Source organism: Rhagoletis zephyria, unplaced genomic scaffold, assembly GCF_001687245.7.
Source record: "Rhagoletis zephyria isolate East Lansing unplaced genomic scaffold, Rhagoletis_zephyria_1.1 Rzeph_scaffold_04807, whole genome shotgun sequence".
Classification (NCBI taxonomy): domain Eukaryota; kingdom Metazoa; phylum Arthropoda; class Insecta; order Diptera; family Tephritidae; genus Rhagoletis; species Rhagoletis zephyria.
Window position 1 is genome coordinate 23,986 of NW_016161890.1, and position 16,280 is coordinate 40,265.

The 16,280-nt window shown below is 32.9% G+C and overlaps 1 protein-coding gene across 1 annotated transcript in view; it reads left to right on the forward strand.

Annotated features, from left to right (window-relative positions):
• The window catches only part of LOC108371228 (prostaglandin D2 receptor), a 30,391-nt gene extending 14,148 nt beyond the window's left edge, over positions 1-16,243 (forward strand). Inside the window, exons 2-5 of the mRNA XM_017626734.1 lie at positions 10,422-10,638; positions 13,976-14,168; positions 15,241-15,530; positions 15,626-16,243. Coding sequence (XP_017482223.1) covers positions 10,422-10,638; positions 13,976-14,168; positions 15,241-15,530; positions 15,626-15,874 — 949 coding nt within the window. The 3' untranslated portion in view covers positions 15,875-16,243. The remainder of the gene's footprint in view (positions 1-10,421; positions 10,639-13,975; positions 14,169-15,240; positions 15,531-15,625) is intronic.
• The last annotated feature ends 37 nt before the right edge of the window (positions 16,244-16,280 follow it).

Below are 16,280 nucleotides of genomic sequence, written 5' to 3' on the forward strand. Positions count from 1 at the left end.
CCAGTAAGTGTTGTTGTTGGTCCAGTAAGTGTTGTTGTTGGTCGGTTTTGTTCATTACCAATAAATTATATTTTGTCGTATTTTTACTCTTCTTTCTCTACATTTTTAGTACACTTCTAAGCAAGTTAGGATTTTCTGCTTTTTACCACGTGAAAAAGCATCTCATCTTCCATCCGAATCAACCAAAAAGTGAAAATTCATTTTTTGACACCTAAGCCCCCTTTCCGTAGACCAGGTCACATATAACAAATTTACAGTTTTTTTTAACATTTTTAGAATTTTTTTTAGTATGCAGTCTTGTAGCCCATTAAATTCTAGTATAATAAAGTGCAACAAAAACTTTGTATGTGAAAAATTTTTCAAGAGTATTTCTTTTCATAGAGAATTTTGATGTGTGTATGTGTGAAATTTTCGAGATATTTGGAAAACTATTACATCGGTTTGTGTTTGTTCTTGTGCTGTAAAGTTTTTAAAAATATATTAATCAAGCTCAAATTTCATATTTATTTATTATTTATGTTTATGCATCAACCTTAAAAATTTGAAACAAATCAAACACATGAAGTGTGAACCCCGTCCGTTTTAGTATGGAACGCCCCATATATATATGTATGTATATAATAAGATATACATACATATGTATTGAATTTAGAATGCTGATTCAGGACATACTTTTTGTTTTTACAACTTGGTTCTTGTTTTTGTTTTGTTATGAGGGAACCGAAGTTAAGACTTTAGTGGAAGTATACTTTAAAAAGCGTAGAAAACAAATAAATATTTCAACGGTGTTATTGCACGATCTGCTTTTAGAAAAATAGAAAACACGATAGAGCAAATAAATTTTATACCTGCGAACAGCTAACATTTTCATACGATAGAAATTTCAGAGTTCATAGTGAGCCAAGATTAAATCTACGTTGTATGTATATTAGCGTGGTCCAAAAATAAATATGAAAAAAAGTTGGAACTGTTCTACAACCTATAAAAAATATTTAGAGGCCGCTCAATGCGCTTAAAGTTTTCGGTAAATGTTAATGGTATAGAATTCTTGAAAAGGAATATCTTTTGATCGGAAAACTCTTTTTCAATTCAGGAGACTTCCAATGATAATACCCAGTTGTTTATTTTACCATCTTTTAATACTAAACGATTTTTTATGGGTCCGCCTATTGTAGTTTTTGAGGTTTTTTGTTATAGAATTTTTTTTCATAAAATATAGCTCATTCATACAAAAGCCAAAAAAATCAATATTGCAAACTTTGAACAATAATTCAGCGAATTTCAAAATATGGTCATGGAAACTTCAAACTTTTTAATTCGATTTTCTTTTTTAATTAATAATTTCTTGGCTAGAGTGAGAAACTGAAATTTTGTCGTACAAAGAGGAGTTATGTTTATAAGCATTATAAAGTGACATTTTCCTAAAATTTGTCTGCAGATATATTTATGTGAATTAGGGTGGGTCAATTTGTATGGGATATTTTTTCGACTATGCGCGTATAGCATAGAAGGATTCTACGTGTAATTCTAAACAAATTTACCGAAAAAACCATGGGTCTTAAATCAATTTTTATTTTGCCAAATTGCGCAAATAGATTTCTTAGCATTTTAGCATTTAAAGAAGGTATAAAAACATGCTATAAATAGATTTTCGGTATGATAAATGCATTTCTGCACTTTTTTCTTAAAACTTCTTCTAGAAGGCGCAACAGTGAACATTTTCTAATTTTCATCCAAATTTATTTTTCGTAATTGATTTATGTATACCATAATTCTTTCTACATATGCCCCATGTCGTATGAGCAACATTTGTACTGTAAATACATTTGTAAATATGAAAAAAAAATTCCAATCAATTTAAAAAATTAAAAATTTAAAACCTAATTAAAATCAAAGTGCTAAACAAGTTCGGAAATGCAATATTAAAAACTTCTTTATCTGATTTTTTTTATTTGTGCCGCCGAAAAATCTTCATCTTTTTTATCAACAATTAATCAAATTACAACAATCGATTAAAAAGACCGACCGTAACTGAGCAATGCTTCCCATCATCACAACACCAGGCCACACACAAGTTTGATGAAAATTAATAGAGCTTTACTGGATGAAAATTTACAAAATATTATCATACTATCATATCGGCACCTGAAATGCAAAAAGACGTAACAAACATCATCGCTGAAATGTAAAAAGTCATAGCTAATAAAAATATTTGAAATTCACTTTTTGACTTATATGATGGATTGCATCGAATTACAACTCTCCACATCATTTTATGAAGAAAATAACAATATTAGTCATGACTGTCCATTTCAGTTGCGATGTAAAGATATTTACTTAAATTCATTTCTATATAATTTTTCACTTGTGGTATTCATATTGTTCTATAATTCGTAATTGACGAAATAGTAAAAAAAATAACACATCGCTTTTAACCGACACTTTTGCTTTTGGTTTTGCAAAAGTGTTTTCTAAACTCCAATTCTCAGTTGATAGTATCTTATAACTCGTAACGAATTAAATGAAAATAAAAAGCACAGCGAGATTTTGGCCGTTTTTTCACAGTTACAATTGTCTTTCGCTCATCTGCGTATTTTCATACCGAAGTTCATTGTAAAATGTACAAACGCAGTTGTAAAACTCAAAATTTTCAATAACAAAATACAAAATTATAAGGCAGCTTCTGCAATCCACTTCCGAGTGAATATCAGCCTGAACCCAATTAATGTCATTATCACTGACACGAGAAATCATAAATTCAATAACTGTTTACCAATATGCATCCATAAGTGTTTATTCCTTGCACGTAAACACTTTTAAATGGTATTTACATCTGACAGATATTACTCTGCAATTATTAAAATTAATGCTATTACATGAAATAAATAAGAATTTACTGCTGAAATTATCTGCTTAAGTGTGTACATGTATGTATGCATACAAATACATGTACATGTATGTATGTATATTTTAATGCTCTTAAGCGGCTCATAAATACATATGTACTACTTAATCAGCTTATTTTTCTGTTCAGTTATAAGAAATTAAGGCAGCTAAAGCTTTTTCTAGCCACAACAACAACACATTTAATTGATTGATATCCGCTAAAAATATACATAACTAGGTACTTATGTAGGTATATATGTATGTACATACCTACATACGCATTAACTAAATACATATTTATATATGCATGTTTAACTCAATACAAGGGATTAGCAAAAAAGAGATGATTTGGTCACCAATGTGAAGTGCTGGGTGAATTTCCAGCGTAAAAGTAAAACTCTGAAAGAGTATCTAAACTTACAACGCTTGAAGGCTATTTAAGACACGTAATGAAATCTTAGACAAGGTAATGATTTCCGCCCCTTTGGTTTCACAGACATTCGCGCCTTACTTACTCCCACAAATTATACCTCTTACACTTATTTACAGATGTGCGTGAGTGTGATTTATGCCAATAGCTGTTATCAAAGCCAATGTCATTCTTTCTTTCTTCACATATAAAGCACTTATATATATACATTAGGGTGTCATGGGTTATTAGATGGAACTTTTTGCGAGCATTGATATGCCTTCAGGTCCCGAGACTGAGGCAACCACACATGAAAAATTTCACATATGCACACTAAGCCAAAAACACAATGTTTTTTTGCTTGCTGTTATTTGCTAATACCGTCAGAGGCAACATTTTAAAATGGTAATAAAAAATTTTGTTTTGTACCTTCGAATTATGAAAAAGCATCTGTGAAGTGCAGAACATAAACTTATTCAAACGAAAAATCGCCAACCAAAAGTTTGGTTAATATAAACAAAATTGTTGTTTATATTACCAAATCATTGTTGAAAATATCAACCAAGACAATATTAATATTGGTTAATATTAACCAAAAATCACGTTGATTCCTTTTCAAGTTGGAATTTGGTAATATTAACCAAGTTTTGGTTGATTTTTCTCTCAGTGCATATATGATCATATGCGCGATACTGCTATAGCTCAACCGCAGTAAATCTACGCTTTTCACTTTTTAGGGATGGTTGGGCTAAGTGAGGTTAGGTAAGGTTAGTTTAGGCGTGCTGCTATCAAAGAAGCCAAGTAGTGTACCAAAAAATTTTCACATACATATGTGAATAGGAAGAAATATAGAGGGCATATTGCATTTCAAAAAAAAATATAAATTGAGACACCCTAATGTACCTAGCTGGATAAGTGAATGAAATAAGGATTATTTGATAAAATTAGTAGACACTCAATTTGCCCAGTAATTTATGACGACATGTTCGCAATGTCATTGGTAAAGAAAGATCATACATACCAATAGCGTTGGATGTGATTGTCCTTTAATTCAACATGGCTTGTGTAATAAATAGTACGATTTTGGTTGCGGCTATGTGTGAGATATAAAAAATTTCCGCGATAAGTTTTTACATTGTTATTAGTCTGTTCCTTTGAACTTCGGACTAAAACCTGTGCAACTGTCAAACTAAAATTTTACTCTCTCAAGTGAGAGAGGACGTGAACGCATAAATCACTATTTCCTGCAAAAATGTCTGTCGGATTGTTTACGTGCCATTGGTACTGCACTGATTTGGCTGAAAGATCGCTAAGTAATTATTCAAATCTATACAGTTAAGTATAATAACGTACATATTCACATATTTCGTTGTTTACTCTCCATTTTTTAACAAATGTAAATGTCTTCATCGTGTTCTATTTTTGTTTACAAATGCAACCCTGCCCATAGTTTGACACTCTTCATGGACTAACAGGAAGAAATACTTCGGACTAAATGCTGGAACTTCTTACTCTCAAAAGTGTTCCCCTTAACAGGTTTTATGTCTATGGTAACGACTTCCCGTAAGTTATAACTAAATCCTTTAAACCGGACTGCTATTGGAACAGACTTTATGACTGAGGGCCTCATCTGCCAATTAATTTGATAGTTGGCTTTGCCATTACCGTTATTAGCATTTTACATTAACAATATTTTATCATTGATGACACGTTATCTACATTTTTTAGAGAACCTTTATAGCACAGCTGGGCAGCGTCTGCCCGGCGGGCGATCGGGTCGTAGTTTTCCTATAATGCAATATACCAAAAAATATTATAAAGTGTTTATTTTTCCACTGCTTATGGATTTCCATAATAACAATTTAATAAGAGAAACAATATGACTCAGGAATTCATATATTACAGCACTTATTTTAGATGGAATTTTATGTGTTTACATACAAATATAAATGGTTTTATAATTACACACATTGCTAAAAACTTGATAAAACGTACTAGGAAGCTGATTATTCTTTTTTACAGTGACTCAAACAAGTTACTTATTGTTGTATTCGCAATGTTTTTCAAGTTGAATTTTTTTTGTTTTTGTTTTTCTTTAACCAAAATCATGTAAATCAAAGTTTTAACACATTTTCAAAGTTTTTTAATCTGATTCTTTAGCACATTTTGGTTAAGTAGTTTTATAGCCCACACAATTCTAGTGCAATGAAGTGCAAGTTTCAAGCGGCTACAAAATCGTGTTCTTTTTTAATAATTTTCGGTGACGGCATAACCAGAAATGTTCTAAAAATTCAAATTGTAGAGCCCGAAATTTTGATGAGAATCTGTTGAATATTCCTAAATTTTGTATAAAGTTCAAAACTTTGTCAATTTTATTGTCGATTCGAAGCTTGATTTACATGATTTTGGCTAAAGCTTGGACAATATTTTTATAGAGAAATAACAAAAAAAAATAATGTAACTTGAAAAACATTGTGAACATTAAAACACAATATCAACACGTGAACGTTGGTTTGAGTCACTGTATGCACATACACACGTGTTCATACTTTATTTAAGGTATGCAAACACTCAATGAAACGCATTACAAACATTGGCCAATCATTTAGAATTAACTGATTCGCACTTTTATCAGATGTGCAAGTGAAGTAATACTTAAATACATATGTATGTATGTATGTAATTCTTCATATTTATTTGTTTACGAAATAAGCGTTAGTTCCATTTTCACTCGAAATAAAGTTGTTTATATGTATTACCTTATTTGCGACTGCAAGCACCATAGCGTTTGTATGTATGTCGACTTTATTTTTTAGAATTCAAAGATAGGACGAAAATTGTCTAAGAAAAAATTATTCATATAAACTTAATTTAAATATTGCGTTTCACATAAGCTTAATAATCTTTTTTCAGTTCACAAATTTTACCACACAAACAAGGACCGAAAACCAAAAAAGACTCTGTTTGGAAAAAGCATGTTACTTTTTTCTTAGTGTACAAATAGACACCTGTTGAATTACCTTTAGGGTGTTTATGCAATATGTACGTATGTACATAGGAACATACATACGTATATATGCTGAACATAGCTTGGAGCTCACTTAACTTGCAACTGTTAATTAACAAAGTTGCTACTCGTTAATGTATGCGTATTTATATCATGCATAAAATAACGGAAAATTTGCGTAGGCGTTAAGTGCTTAGGCTCGGCATAGTAGGTTCGTTAGAGTCAGATGGTATCGATATTAATTACAAACGTTTATGTATGTGCACAGGTGTACATTAGAGCGTGGCAGAAAAAAAGTTCACTGTACACCCCTGAATCTACAGTATTTTTGGAAGGCAATTTTCAAAAATAAAAAATAAAAAATGTATTTTGGCTGAACGTAAGGGCCACCTTTCCAAAATTTTTGTCATATAAACAAGATAGCAAATCGTATTAGCGATCATGTGAATATGTATTTACTTATATTTAAGTACATATGCTCATTAAGCACCGCCATCGAAGAGGTAGTCGGATTTCAACGAGCCGGAAGGAACAACTTCGATGAGGAGTGTCAAGAAGCTGCAAAGAAAAAGGATGCCGCCTGCAGACGTGGGACTGCTCTAAGTGAACCGAAGAAGGAAGCGAAACGTGTTTTCCACAATAAGAAGTAGGAGGCCGAAATACGTTAGTCCGAAGAGCTTGAAATGCAGGCCGACAGGAAAAACGCCCGAAAATTTTATAAGAGGGTTAGACGACATACGCAGGGTTTGAAGACCAGGGCGAACTCCTGTAAAAACAACAATGGCGACCTAGTTACCGATGTTCAGAACGTACTTAAATTATGGAGGGATCACTTTTCCACCATATCGGCCAATGTACGGCAAATGGCTTTTAAGGTGTATGCATCAACCCTTAAACAGTGTTCACATGGGGCGATTTTACAGGCAATTTTAGAAGCGATTAGTAGAAAGGCCGTTCACACAAGGCGATTGTTGTTTTCACCGTATTATACAGAGTAGTATGGTCAGATCAACACATGCCCGACGATTGGAATTTAAGTTTGCTCTGCGGGATCAGCCCAACTACCGAGGTCTTATCGAGCATATTGTGTGAAAGACTCAAGCCCACCGTCAATGAACTAATTGATCCTTATCAGTGTGGCTTTAGACGTAGAAAATCCACTATAGATCAGGTATCCACAATACGCCAAATCTTGGAAAAGACCAGCGAAAATAGCATCGACACAAACCACTTCTTCACTCTTGCCAACAAGTGCCACTTTGGACTTAGTAAGCAATTCAGGAGTAAAGTCACTTATCATGCCCGTGCTGGTATATGGTACGGAGGCATAGGTCATTTTGTCCGAATGTACAGAAACGCTCCAGCTATGAAAGTATTCAGAGGAATAGAAAGACCTCCTCTTCATTGGAAAGACACGTTGGAGAAGGACTTGGCTTCACTTGGCATTTCCAATTGGCGTCAGTTGGCACAGAAGAGAAACGACTGTATTTGGAATTTTATAATTCTTCTCTAGAAATCAAAAATTCATTATCTGCCCAGCATTGTACACAAATTAAAACTACCGCAATAAGCAGCATTCAATTACGCAACTCATTTGAATATAAATTTGCGTTAATTCAATAACATTTCGCACATTACCAACACGCGCTCACATACCAGTATCAATGATGAAGTACAAAACAGCAATTATAAGTATTGCATAAGAACGGTTTTATTTTGTTCTATAACGTACGAATTTGTGGAAATATTTTGCGGTTTTTGATTAATGCTATAAGAAATTAAATGCATGGAAATTCTGGCAACTGTCTTTCAACTCACTTTCGTCAGACAATTGCTAATTCTGGCAACAATCTTGAGAGCTCTTTTCTATCTTTCGAAAGCATAATTCAAAGATCTGCTAAAAAGGAGGCCATTGGGGTTTGTGTCTGTATTTTATGTTCAACAATTTTTAATGAGTTTCAGGCTGTCTTTTAGCAGAAAATTTACTAAAAATTAAATGAAATTGAAAAATATACACATTTTTCTTTTTAAAACAATAAAAACTAAAAGCTAAAAGAAAAGAATTTAATATAAAGGAGAAAAAATTTATAGAAAAAGTTTATAAAAATGTATGTAAATTAAAACGAAAAAAAATCTCTTAAAAATAATAACATGAACAAAATTTAAAGAAAAATTAAAATAAAAAAGAAAAAGATTAAATAAGTAATTATTAAAAAAAGTGTTTTTAAAAATTAAAAAGAATTAAAAAAATGTATTCTTTTAAACAATAAAATCTGCAGATTAAGCTAAAAAAGAAAATGATAATCAAAATACGAAAATAAAATATGTTTCCACAAATTAAATTAAAAAATATACATTAGGGTGCTTTTTGCGAGTATTGTTTTTTTTTTCATTCCTACCTTGAAATTTTGTGGAAAACACCTAAAAAACTCGCTGAAAATTTGAACCCTTAATATTAACATTAAGTACTCGCCCAAGGCATGCAAAGATTTCCCATATAAAATACACGTAAAATTTGATTTTTTTTCTTCAACTCTACATACAGCTCAGAGGCATTTTATGGTATAATCTTGGTCAATGACCAGCGATTAATTAAAAACATAGTAAGGTAGAACCGTTATCTCAATTGGTCGGCCATGATTTTTTTCGAAGTTTGCCAGCATTTTAAAATCATATAAAATTGAGAGTAAGGAAAAGAAATTTCTTAATTGTTCAAAGTTTCTATTGTTTGAGATTGAAAATGACAATGTATGTGTGTGAGTTTGTGTGTAAAATTTTAAAATTAAATTGCTTGCAAACGTCGAAAATGCTAAAAGTGTCTCTCAGCGGTTCTACCTTCCTATATTTTTCTCTCTTAAACAAAATGTAGTACCGCAGCCACAAGCTATTTCGCTAGCTACATCAGAAATAATACACCATAACCACAGCTACATATTGTGGGCAGTTTAGAGCATTTAGAATATTTTAACTTTTGACGGCTCTTGCTACATACCACCGTTTATCATGGTTCATACTACAACAAAAAATAAAATATATAATTTTTAAACTCGGCAAAATTCAATCGATTTTCGTGCGGATTTTCAATCATTTTGGTATGCAGTTTTGTAGTCCATAAAATTTTAGTAAAAAAAAATTCAAGTTTGAAGTCTCTAGAAAATTGCATTGATTTTTTAAGATTTTTTTTGTTGAAGGCGTTTTGCATTTTTTACATACAAAATATTTTCGAGTTTTTATTTTATCTTTTTTTTTGCATGGAAGAAAATGCATGAAAAAAAAATTATAAAACCAACACGATTTTTAGCAACTCCAAACTTGCATTTTGTTATACTGAAATTTAATACTCAAAAAAATCTGAATCAGAAGCATAGTTTTGTTTTATTTTGTAGTTATTTCTATAAAAAATATTATATAATTCTATTACATGATATTTCAGATCCATTAGAAGCATCTTCTCGGTTTCCTTCAACCAAAAGTGAAAATAATGAAACTAGAAATAACAACGGAACTTTAACTGGAGTTATTATAGACAAATATTGTGACTCAAAAAGCCCGTTGGTGATTTTCTTTATAGTCACAATGTTTTCAAAGTAAAAATTTTTTTCTATTTATGTTTGTATACGAATATTGTTTGCGATTCAACCAAACTCATAAAATCAAGAATTCATGCTATATGCAAGGTCTATACTGATTTCGTTTCTACCAANCGATTCAACCAAACTCATAAAATCAAGAATTCATGCTATATGCAAGGTCTTTGAATATGCAACCTTCCAAAATGTCAATGTTGCCTATTAGCAACAGGGGTCTTCAAGGGGTTAAAGAAAAATTGGAAGCGGTTTTAATGCCCATTAAATTTTTGTATAATAGAGTACAAGTTTGAAGTGTGGCTCAAAACGCGCATCATTGATTTTTGATAGTTTTTCGAATTCGCCCAGACGAGTTCACCAAACCCACGTCGATTTGAACTCGTTCTCGATTTTGTGACAAATTGGGTTAATGGGTTGGTATGTACATATGTATGTATATACATACATATGTTTGTATTTGTATAGCATAAATTTATTGTCCGACAACAAATACTTATAAGGATAATGCTAAATATGTTCTATTTTCTTTTAGTTGCTTAGCTTCAAATAATCTTATCGGCCTACTTGGCATGCTGTTAACGCTGTTGCTCAAAGTTTACGTGCCTGATGATAAGTTTAAGGCTTATGTGCGTTGGGATTGCACCCTAAAGGTGTTGTGTCGTTTCTTCGGACTTAGTTCCGGCTGCATTGCGGCGGTCATGGCCATTGAACGTTGGATGGCTTTGGCGCGGCCTTTCATCTATCATAAGGTGAGTTAGTCTAAAATAAATTTAACACGTGCCTCATACATGCATGCGTACATAAAGAGCCACAAGTATATTTTGTACTACACACATACATACTTACAAACATATGTGCACACGAATAAGCATACATACATTTGTATAAATATACATATATGTACATACATGTGTGAAAATATAAGCGTTAATTATTTATATACTTTAGGATTTTTCTTGTTTCACATCCCTGTGGGAAAAATCATAGCTGTAGGAGAAAAATCGAAACTTTTATCGTATACATACATACGTCTCAAACAAAATTAAATAAATTTAAATTGAACTTTTTTACTTCATAGCATTTTCGGACGGTAAGGAGATAGAGAATGAAACTAAGAACTCTAGTCAGTCAGTTTAAATTAGTGTAGGTATTTTTTTTTTAATTTAGCCCTTCAGAGTTTGGGACTTTTGCGCTCAATATGCAGCACATAGTATATATGTACATTAGACTGTCCCAAGAATGTATGGACAAAAATTTGTTAGCAAATTTTGATCTATATTTGTGCTTTTTAGCATAAATAGCAGATATAGGAAGTTTTATGGCCGTAGGATAACGATAACCCGTGCCGACTTTTAGTGAAAGTTTTAGCCAATATTTTGAAGTAAATAGTTGTGCTTACATTTATTAATAGCAATTAAATGAAACTAAGATTCTTCAAAATGCATTCAAAATTAAAAATCTTAAAGGATAATATTTTCAACGGACATTTTTGACATGTTCCAAAAGGATGATTGAAAACAAAAGTTATAATTAATCTTGGTTCGAATTTTTTTTATTTGATACCCATATTTATATATTTTGTCTAAACTTTTGGAAATATATTATAATTTATGTTCCCTTGGAAAAAATCCTGACTACCTGCTAAAATACTAAAATCGCAGATTTACTAAATAGTATGCCCTAATACTGTATCGAATACAGTAATACCAACTTATATAGAAGTAAAATGAGGAAACAAAACACGCGAACTGCACAAAGATTATTCTGATAATTTTGACTGCAAGTCGGCACGGGTTGTCAATTTACGAAACTATTCGCTGATGTGTATATATAAAGGAATATTTGCCCTTTCTTTTGAGCTATTAAGTACTTACATATGGATACATATACGGGCGGTTCCGTGAGAAAGTGAACCTTAGTGCAAAAACTATTATTTTTTTTAACTAACAAACGTGTGAATAAGACATTTGTAAACATCTTCCAAAAAATAACAAATTCAAGCTTTAAATGCGTTTTTATCATATATGTAATACTCCGTGACAGCTACGGGTGGGACAGTTGTCAGAGGTTGGTTTACAGGGCTGATAAGCTTTAAATGTTTGCTGAAGTGGACGAAGGGGAGGGGGAACGCGCTGACTTGCCGATTACCTATATACCCTTGTGGTCAACTGATTAAGTTAATCCTCATCGGTCGAATTGGTTCTTGCGTATACGCTCGTATACAAACAGATCTGACACTTCTAATCAGACTTTTAAGAAAAATTCCAAGTATGCAGTTATATAGCACATTCAATTTTAGAAAATCGCGTTGATTTTTGGCAATTTTTTTAATGGAAGGTGTTGCTCATTTTCTCCATACAAAAAGTAATTGCCGAGCATACTTTGTATGGAAGAACCTGCGTGAAAAAAATTGTCAAAAATCAACGCGATTTTCTAACAACTTCAAACTTGCACTTTGTATACTAAATATGAATGCGCTATATAACTGCATACTTGGAATTTTTCTTAAAAATCTGATTAGAAGTGTCAGATGTGTTATTCGAGCTTGTTCGAAAGAACCGGTTTGTAACTATTCGTACTGGGAACAAACCACGCATGCTCGGCATCTCTTTATGTTGATTTTACGTATTTCATACGTCAAATATACTTTATTAAAACCAAGATAATTTCGACAATTTGCTTCTTTTTTTTTTTTATTTATTTAATGTTTATAGTTTTTTTTTAGTAAAAGTCTAGCACATTACTTTACTTTAACAATTACATCCAAAACTTTGAAACTTATTATTTCAAAATCAATTCAAGGTATGAAGATTTATAGCCCATTAAATTTAAGTTAATAGAAGTGAAAATTTCAAGACGATAGGAAATAGCGTAGATATTTAATAATATTTTTGCCTGACGGAGCTAGGTATTTTCTTCCATATAAAATGTACTACCCTAAGAAAAAACGTGAGTGAATTGAACCCCTATTTGGCATCTTATATTTTTTAATAAACAATCTTCAATATGGACCACACTAAAAGCTCCTTTTCATATAAAAATTCGTGCGTGTCCGCGACAAACGTTGTCCCACCCGCGACAGAGGAATTTCGGATTTTTTATAATAAAGGAATAATTTTTGTGTACGTTTTTGCTTTGTTAGTATTCGTGGTTCTTTTTTTTATTTAAAGGAATCAAGTTCACACAGAAAAGCGAAATAAATTTGCAGAGTTACCGTAAAATATATCTGCTCCAAAGAGCAGGTTCTTTTTTTGTCCCACCCGTGACAGAAAAAGTAACACAGATTTTTTCCCATATAAAAGTAAGTTGGAATTTTTTCTGTATTTGGTAATAACTCATATAATAGTGAATTAGGTGTAGATTTATCAAAATGTAGAATTGTTGAGTACTTTATAATTAAATTTAAAAAGAAAGTACATTTTTACTATAGAAATGTTCCACCCGTGACGGTGGAGTACCCCATTTATATATTTGGATAACAAATTGTATCATTTCATATACATAATGTTCCCTCACGCGTATGAAGACACTTTTGTCCCATATTTCTGAAAGCTTGTAAAACCAATTTTGAATTGCACGACCCACTCCGTTGCTTATGCCAGGATTTTAACTCTCATTCCAGCACGTTTGATATATCAGATCCGCTTTTCAGCATTAAGAAAGCGATACTCTCCTCTCTCAATAAGTGAATTATTGACATAGATACATAAAATCAGCTGATGAATTTAGTTCTGTAGCTGAACAGTTTTAGATCTCGACACTTAACAAACTCCTGCCTATCGTGACTCGGCACAAAAATTTAAAATATTGGTTCCGTACGTCATGCGGACTGCGCCCCTCGTGCGGATGGGCGGGAATGGAGGGTAAAAACCGTTGGGTTTATTATTATTATTATTATAACTTGCATATTTACCTCATCTAAAGTTCATTTCATTTAAAGTGCATATGCACATACATACATACTTATATACGAAGTACATGTTAATTAGCTAATATTTTTCATAACCAATGCTTATGTATGTATGTCCATACAACTAACCTCGAATGTAATTTTTTCCACACAAACCCCACCACCTACCTACACAGCACATCACTTACGAGCTTGTACGAAAGACCATAAATTCGTTGGTGCTCATCGCAGTCATTATAACGTTTTTGCCGTTTATTGGTTTTGGCGCCTACATCGATGAGAGTGATCCAGAAAATCCGAAATGTTTGCGTTATCGGGATGCAGAAGGTTTCTTGAATAAAACTTACTCGGTGTTGTTTATGCTTTTCGGTGAGTTTTTACAGATTTATTACTTTTAGCTATGCTTATTTGTTTTATATCTAACAAAAACGGCCTCAAGCTCAATAAACATTGATGAATATAATTGTTATAAGGCCGTAAATAACAAATAACCTAAGGACGAGCACACCTAAAAGTTAAACATTCTAATAAAAGAATTATTAACAAAAACCAACAAAGAACCACAACCACATGTTCAATTGTAAATAGCAGTGTTAACACATGAAAAAAGTGGAAAAAGAAACACAGTTTACGTGGCGAACTTAGCTCAGAGGGTAGACCACTTGGCTTCGTAATCCGAGGTAAAGATGATTTCGAAATGGCCGGTATGGCGGCATCGGCAAAGATTTAAATCCTTTCCCGACACCCGATAAAACTCGTAACCTCCGCAAATTCAGAAAATCTTTCTTGAAAACTTTTTTATGAAATAATAAATTTTTATGTTTTATTGATACGAAAAAGGAAAGCACTGCAAAAAACTAAAATAACCGGAAGATGCCAGATTTTTTATTATTCAAAATTTGTTTGAAAGACATGTGAATTAATCTCAGTGATAGATTTCGAGACCCACGCGACTGGTGGTACAATTCTGAAAAATGTCGGGATGGGCGGGCTCGGGACTTTAAAACTGAATTTCGGAATGCGACGGATCGGAATTGCAATTTGTGTCCCGTGCCCATCTCTAATCCGACGTCGCTGGTTCATATCCCAGTGACGGCGGTTGAAGAAGTCTGATGAGGAGATGTGGTGATCTCCGAAATAGCAGCTATAACTTCTACCTTTGTGTAAATTGTTGTTTTCAATAAAAATTGTTGAATCTAACAGTGACTTAAATACTTTTCCATGCATTATTACTTGTATTACATTTACCATTCCATACATACATTTATGTAAGAATACAAAGACAAATTAATTATCAGGCCGTCAGCTCCAGCAGCTATTCGTACCTCGTCATAGTCAGGCGGTGCGACATCGACTCCATCGTCGCCTTTATACTTCTCATCTCACCCTTCGCTCTTGTTTTTTTTTACAACATTTTTTTTATTATTTTTTGTTTTTGCAGGCACACTTTTGTGCGTCGTAATTGTTGCTTGTAATTTATTTGTGACGCGCGTTCTTTGCTTCATCGGACGCACCCGCACGACCAAACGGCACATGCACTACGATCTGGTGAATCGGGAGAAGGGCAGCATCCATCGCATCGAAGGCGAACCAAACAGCGGCTCGTCATTGTATCATCACCACAGCAATAGTGTCACAATGTCAGCAGACGCATCCCCTGATGAGATAAAATTCGCCAAGTTAATGGCTTTCCTCAGTATTTCGTTCGTGATCTGTTGGATGCCGCAAATGGTGAGTGAATCGTGGCGTGTTCAATTTAATAAACAACCTTTGACCTCAATAAACGAATTTAATTTGAATTTATTTCTCTCTATTTCTAACTGTAGATTGCCATCCCCATGGCGATTTTACCGAATCGTGTGCCCAAGGCGCATCCATTCTTCATTTTGGCCGATGTTTTAATGGCACTGCATTTCACCTCCGACCCATATATTTATGTACTTAGTCGCACCAAACACTCCTACATATTGGGCTGCATCAAGCGCTGTCGCTGCGAGCTGCGACGCACGCAAAGCGACCAAAGTCGGCTACGCACCACCGTGGAACAAAATACAACGGACTGTGCGCTGAACTGAGGGTCGGTGCGAAGCGCCCAGTCGACGGGGCGTATACGCATTACGTATTTGTAGAGAAACGAATTTAACCAGTACTATACTTACATACATACAAAATAAGTTTATTATCACTTTTGTGAAATACTTACGTTTTTTTTATTATAGTCCTCCAATATGGACGAAACGAAAAGCATTCCGAAGGATCAAAATTCAAAAATATCAATAGATATGATAAATATGTATGTATGTATGAAAGTTTTCAGTGTATTTTGAAAAAAAAAAAAAAGAAAACTAAGTTAACTGATTTGCATTTTAACACTAAACCTGCCGAGAGTATGCTGAATACATACAGTGCCGAACAGAAGTATTGGCACAGATTTTTTAAAAAAATTCTAGAAAATCGCATTGATTTTTGGTAGTTTTTTTT